The 6826-nt window shown below is 51.2% G+C and overlaps 1 protein-coding gene across 1 annotated transcript; it reads left to right on the top strand.

The window, feature by feature from the left end:
* Nucleotides 1-769: 769 nt before the first annotated feature.
* Orai3 (ORAI calcium release-activated calcium modulator 3) lies at nucleotides 770-6590 on the top strand. Its single transcript, XM_076839731.2, has 2 exons — nucleotides 770-1200; nucleotides 5073-6590. Exons 1-2 carry the CDS (start codon nucleotides 973-975, stop codon nucleotides 5739-5741), a joined length of 897 nt encoding a protein of 298 aa, XP_076695846.1. The 5' UTR covers nucleotides 770-972; the 3' UTR covers nucleotides 5742-6590.
* Nucleotides 6591-6826: the final 236 nt, after the last annotated feature.

Genomic DNA, 6826 nt, shown 5'->3' on the forward strand with positions numbered 1-6826 from the left:
GGGAGCCAGAGGGAGGAGCTGGGCCAGGTTCCGCCCCTCAGTCCAGGCCTGGGGGGGGGCAGCCGGGTTGTACTATGTAGGGGAGGGGGAAATCTATCCACATACCTCAGGTAACAGGGAGGTGCGCGGGTGGGGGGAGGGACTGGGCGGACCAAAGGCCGAAGGGGAGGGGGGCCTGGGGATGGAAAGGCTTGAGGATGGGGCCGCTTGGGGGAGGGGGAGGAGGCAGCCCGGCGTGGGACGTGTTGGGGACCCAGCCGGGCTGGGCCCCTGGACCCCAAGTCTGTACAATATGGTTTGCTATAAAACTCAAAATCTTCCAGCCGGGGCCACCGTGTTCGTGTTTGCGTGTGTGTGTGTGTTTTTGCCGTGTCGGGGAAGAATATGGGTAGGGTGAGGATGGCCAGAAATTCGTTCCTTGGGGTTCTTGGAGGAAGGGCTTTGGCTAGATCCTGCATAACGGAGTCACCTTTCTCGACTTAAGTATTTAGGTTGGGGGAGTGGGGGCTTGGCGGTCTGGACACCTAAGAATATCCAGGTATACCTAGGAGTGATCCAGGGCCCAAGAATTCCCAGTTACAGAGGAACTGAGGGTTCACCTGGATCGGGTTCGGGCGCATGGATATCTTTGGTGGACTGGGATCGCGGGGTCCCCAGATCTTTCCCTTCAGGCCTGGGACTGCGGGGGGTTCGGTCCCCCGGCTCCACCCCATCATGTGGCCTCCCCGGCTCCGCCTCTGCCCCAGTTCCTGTTTCGGCATCGGCCGACGTCCCACTTCGGCCCCTGGGGCTCCCAGCAGACGACTCTTCTGCTCCGCTGGGGCCGCCTCTCTGGGAGCCTGCCGCCTGCATCCGCGCTCACCCCGCCCGGGGATGGGGCCTCCCCGCTGCTGTGATCGGCCCTTCTGGGGTCCCCGAGGTGCCTTGGCCCCTCCCTGACCGCCCGGCGCTACTGGTGCCGCCGCCCCCAGGATGAAGGGCGGCGAGGGAGACGTGGGCGAACAGGCCCCGTTGAACCCGGAGGTCGAGAGCCCGGCGGGCTCGGCCACGTACCGGGAGTTCGTGCACCGCGGTTACCTGGACCTTATGGGGGCCAGTCAGCACTCGCTGCGGGCGCTCAGCTGGCGCCGCCTCTACCTCAGCCGAGCCAAGCTCAAAGCCTCCAGCCGCACATCTGCCCTGCTGTCAGGCTTCGCCATGGTGAGGGGCGGGAAGGGGCACGCGGGGAGTGGGGTGGGGGGGTGAAGCACGTGGGGGGCACCGGTCGGAGGTGAAGTAAATGGCTCCCCGAGGAATACAGGGAAAGAGGAAAGGGAAGGACGGACTTTAAGAGCCAAAGGGGAGAACAAGCAAGGTCCCATGACTGAAGAAGTGTCTTTATATTGGGGGAAGAGATATAAACAGGACCCTAGTAATATAAACCGGACCATGGGGAAGATTAGTCCTCTAGGTGTCGTGGGAGAAGGGGTTACAAATCAATGACAAATATGCAACGATGGAACAAAGTGGTCCCAAAGGAGCATATTTCCAGCAGAAATGGTTACTGAGTCCTCCTGACCAGGTTCAAAGGCAAATTAGAGCTGGATGCGGTCTGTATCAACACGGCCAGGGGGTCTGGAAGAATGAATTGTGTGGAGAGGTCACCCAGATGAAGGAAAGCCCATCCCAGGAAGGAGGCTACTCCCCAATAGCGGCAAAGAGTGCTAGATTTCGTCCAAGAAAACTCTGAGAAGAGATGATGCCTGAGGATGCCGCTGGGGAAGGAAACTGATCAGGAAGCTGGATAAGTGATTCTAAAGCTGATAAACTGCAGGTGTGGGAGGATGATGTCAGCTAACGGTCCCACAGTGGCCTCAGGAAGTGGCACTGAGGGTGGTCCCAGGGTGCGGAGTCAACATAAGTCCTGTTCCTCCCTGGGTATGGCCAGCTGTGTAACCATGGACAAACCTCCACTCCCTGAACAGCCAGTGGGAAGTTGTGAGATCATGGAGGGTGCGTCCTCTGTAGCCTGCTAAGTGCCTGCCCAGGATGAGCTGAGATTCTTGTTATTGGGAACTCTAGATCCAGGCGTGTCAGAGCAAGACCTATTCACCAGAGGTGGCTCAGACCAACATGCTAATTGGACAGGTATGAAAACTGAGGCTCTGCCAAGGGCAGTCAGCAGGGGAAGGGTATATAGAATGCAATCCAATTAATCCAGGGTTCTCCCCCACCTTCTTTACAGGAAGCAGGGGGTCCTTGGGGAATGTGCTCCTCCTGTGTATGTGGACACCAGAGGGAGCTGAGATGGGGTCATATCCCTAGGTGATTTGGGTTAATCCTTGCCCCTTTCTGTGCCATAGCCACTGGATTTGAATGGTGATAGGGAAAATCTGTAACTTTAAGGGTCATCCCAGACCTAGTTGTTTCATGGGGGATATGGGGAGGGGGTGTTGTTGCAGAATCCAAAGATTTGCCCACCTTCCTGATAGGGATGACATCTTGGAACAGGGAGTTAACTCCCCTCATCTGTTTGGACTACAGGAGGGACGCAGCCACCCATGGACCTAGCTGAGGAAAGTGAGCCCCATGTTCCAACTTGTTCCCAACAGGACAGTCTGGTGTGCTGCAGGACTTGCAGATTGCTAGGGTTACACTTAAGGGTCAGAGCTTTCTCTCCAGGATAAGGAGGCTGGATGTGTAGGTTCTAGGGGCAGGACCGTCCCCAGTCCTGGCAGGGGAGATCAATCCTGGGCCAGACCCTGGGAAAAACCAGAACTAAGCCTGGCCCAGATCCCTGTTTGTGGAAAAACACCTGCTGACATCTGCCATGGCCCAGTTTCCTAAAATACTCAGGCTTGTCTTCCTACCATCACCTGCCAGGCTCTGCACCTTCCTTTTCCTTCTCCTAGCCCCAGAGCAATCTTTTTTTTTTTTTTTTTTTTTTTTTTTTTTTTTTTAAGAGAGAAAGAGAAAGAGAGAGAGAGGGAGAATTTTAATATTTATTTTTTAGTTTTCGGCGGACACAACATCTTTGTAAGTGGTGCTGAGGATTGAACCCGGGCCGCACGCATGCCAGGCGAGCACGCTACCACTTGAGTCATATCCCCAGCCCCCCAGAGCAATCTTAATGGAGCCTATAAGAACTAGGAAAGAGGAAAGAACCAGATTCTAAAACCCAGGTTGCCTGAGTTAAAATAACATTATTCGGATTGTATTCAATTGTCACTAAGTACCAGGTACTGTGCCCAGAACTTTTCATGTGCATTCTTTATTTTGCCCTTTGAAAGACGTATCACCATTATGGCCATTAATTTTATTTTATTTTAGTTATAAAATTAGTTATAATTTTATTTTAGTTTAGTTATAGGACAATACCTTTATTTTTTAATTTTTTTAAATATCTTTATTTTTGTGGTGCTGAGGATCGAACCCAGGGCCTCACAAGTGCTAGGGGAGCACTTTGCTGTTGAGCCACAATCCCAGCCCAATACGTTTATTTTTTTATGTGGTGCTGGGGATCAAACCCTCACACATGCTAGCCAAGCACTATACCACTGAGCTACAACCCCAACCCTATGCCCATGTAGCAGACAAGAAAACTGAGGGCCAGAGATGTTAGGACATTTTCCCAAGGCCCCATAACAAGTAAAGGGCAGGATTTGGACTTAAGCATTCTGGCTCTATAGACCAACAATGTTTGGGTTTTGTTTTTTTGGTACCAGGAATTGAACTCAGGGGCACTCAACCACCGAGTCACATTCCCGCCTTATTTTATATTTTATTTAGGGACAGGGTCTTACTAAGTTGCTAAGCTCCTTGCATTGCTAAGGCTGGCTTTGAACTTGCAATCCTTCTGTCTCAGCCTGCTGAGCTGCTGGGATTACAGGTGTGCACCACCGCGCCTGGCTCTGTAGACCAAATTTATATTTGCTTAGAACATGGTCATCAACTCTGTTTGCGAAGGCCAGGCAGGTAATACGAATGCCAGTTTGGCTGGGTGGGAAATTGTGATCAAGAGACCCCATGATCTGTCCAAAGGGAAAAACCATAATTGCCATGCTTGAATGTCAGTCTGGTGTGACCAGATCTGCTAAGTTTTCAGGAGGATCTGGAAATAAGTATTGTTTATATGAAATCTCCTGAGTTTTAAAAGTAGGCCACTTATTCATTTTTTTAAAAAGCACACTGTGTGAGCCAAGACAACATGTTGTTTTTTTTTTTTTTTTTAAAGAGAGAGAGAGAGAGAGAGAGAGAATTTTAATATTTATTTTTTAGTTATCGGCGGGCACAACATCTCTGTTTGTATGTGGTGCTGAGGATCGAACCCGGGCCGCACGCATGCCAGGCGAGCGCGCTACCACTTGAGCCACATCCCCAGCCCGCAAGACAACATGTTTGCAAATTGGTGTGGTGTGCCAATTTGCAAACTCTAGCTTTGGACTTTAGCATCAACTATAATAATAACAGCAAACACTTGCCTAGTGGTTACTGTGTGCCCAGACACTATTCTTAGCACTAGATGTGTATTATCTCATTTAATTTCTCCAAAAACCTTATACATACTATTAGCAATCTCCATTTTTCATATAGGAGTTTAAGCCACAGAGAGAACTAAATCACTTGCTGAAGATTCCACAGCTGGCTAGGTATGATGGCACACACCTGCAATCCCAACCAAACAAGTAGGCGGTCGAGGCAGAAGGATCACAAGTTCAAGGCTGGCCTGGGCAACATAGTGGGATCCTGCATCAAAATAAAAAAAATAAAAAGAGCTGGGGATGTGGCTCAGTGTTATTGTGCCCCTGGGCTCAATTCCCAGTACTGCAAAGAAAGAAAGAAGGAAAGATTACACAGCTTGTAGGGTCAAGAATGAACCTAGGAGGCCCAGAGTCTATGTTTTCTAAACCCTGTTATAACCAGGTAAAACTGTCAGAAACATGTCATCCAGCCCTCTTAATAGGTAGGCAGGGAAACCAAGGCACTGCTCTAGGTCCTAGGGATATAGCAGTCATGGGTCCTAACAGCCACAAAAATTCCTTTACTGTCAAGGAAGTTATGGGCACTCAATCCATCCCCTCTTGTGCCCACAGGTGGCCATGGTGGAGGTACAGCTGGAGAGTGACCATGAATACCCACCAGGCCTGCTGGTAGCCTTTAGTGCCTGTACCACCGTGCTAGTGGCTGTGCACCTCTTTGCACTTATGGTCTCCACATGTCTACTGCCCCACATTGAAGCCGTGAGCAACATCCACAACCTCAACTCTGTTCACCAGTCACCACACCAGCGACTCCACCGCTATGTAGAGCTGGCCTGGGGCTTCTCCACTGCCTTGGGCACCTTTCTCTTCCTGGCTGAAGTTGTCCTGGTGGGCTGGGTCAAGTTTGTGCCCATTGGGGCCCCTCTGGACACACCGGCCCCCATGGTACCTACATCCCATGTGTCTGGGACTCTGCCACCAGTGGCTTCCTCCCTTGGTCCAGCTTCCAAACTTCCACCATCCTCAGCTTCTGTAACCCCATCACAGGTTGAGCCTTCTGAGGCCTGCCCCCCCCGGCAGGTATGTGGTAGTAATGGTGGGGTTCACGGACCAGGCTGGCAAGCAGCCATGGCCTCCACAGCAATCATGGTACCTGTGGGCCTTGTGTTTGTGGCCTTTGCCCTACATTTCTACCGCTCCTTAGTGGCCCACAAGACAGACCGCCACAAGCAGGAGCTAGAGGAGCTAAGTCGCCTGCAGGGGGAGCTGCAGGCTGTGTGAGTCTCTGCTGTGTGCACTGCCTCCCTCAGGGCTCTGCAAGAGGCCACAGGGGCCTATAGACCATTCCCCACTCCTGAAGGGAGCCACTTCCTGTGGCCACTCTCAGGTAGAGACCAGACTTTTGTCCACAGGTTCTCACATTCCCAGGGATTTTCCCTGTCAGTCTGTCCCATGGTTTTTGTAAGCTCCACTCTATTAATGTCCAAATCTGGGAAAAACAAGCATGAAAGTGAAACGTTCTCAGTACAAGGATCCTGGGGTAGATATAGGGAGGCAAGGAGACCCTAGAGGGATGTTTAGTGCTGACCTTCAGCTGCTCCTTTACAGGACATGGAGATCAGAAGGTCACAGACCTACACAGCTGCCCCCAAAGGCCATCAACCCTTGCTTCAATTGTGTAGAATGTAATTTGCAGTTGGCATTTTTAGGGAAAATTTCCCCTGTACCCAGATTTTGATGGGTTCTACATTCTTGCTTTGGTGACTGTAGAGGGATTTTGGTGTTTCTGTGACAGATATAAGCCCAGGCCTTCCTAGGAAGAGCCTATTTTTGGATTCAAGCCCACCCTCCACTGTTGACCTGTGGCCACTGGCAGAAGGGGGACACCTTGCCTCACTGCCCTAGGCCCATACTCACATGCCTGTATCGGGGGGGTTCTCATCCTCCTGGCCCCTGGCTGGGGGTTCTTGGAAGACTGAGGGGCTGTGTACCCAGTCTGACTCCTTAGCAGGGACTGGGTGAAGACGTTTTAATGGAGAAAGTCCAGTCCCCAGCCCTTGGAATCAGAGCTCTTTAACACTTAATTTTTGATGCACCTTGTTTTGTACAATAAATTGTTTTACAGATGTCCTGGTGGCTGTGAATTGGGTGAAGGGCAAGCCTTCTTGGGGTAAGATTACTTGTTCCTAAGAGCAAGTGGAGGCAAGTGTGCCTGGTGGGAAAAGGGTTCCAGGTAAACCCCCATCAGGAGCTAACAAAGGCCAGTTGCTCCTTAATTTGGAGATATTCCAAGGTTGAAGGCCTTCAATCCACTGTTCCTGAGCTTAGGGTCTCTATCTCTTCTATGGAGAATTTCATGTAAGTTT

The sequence above is a fragment of the Callospermophilus lateralis genome, chromosome 19, assembly GCF_048772815.1.
Source record: "Callospermophilus lateralis isolate mCalLat2 chromosome 19, mCalLat2.hap1, whole genome shotgun sequence".
Lineage (NCBI taxonomy): Eukaryota > Metazoa > Chordata > Mammalia > Rodentia > Sciuridae > Callospermophilus > Callospermophilus lateralis.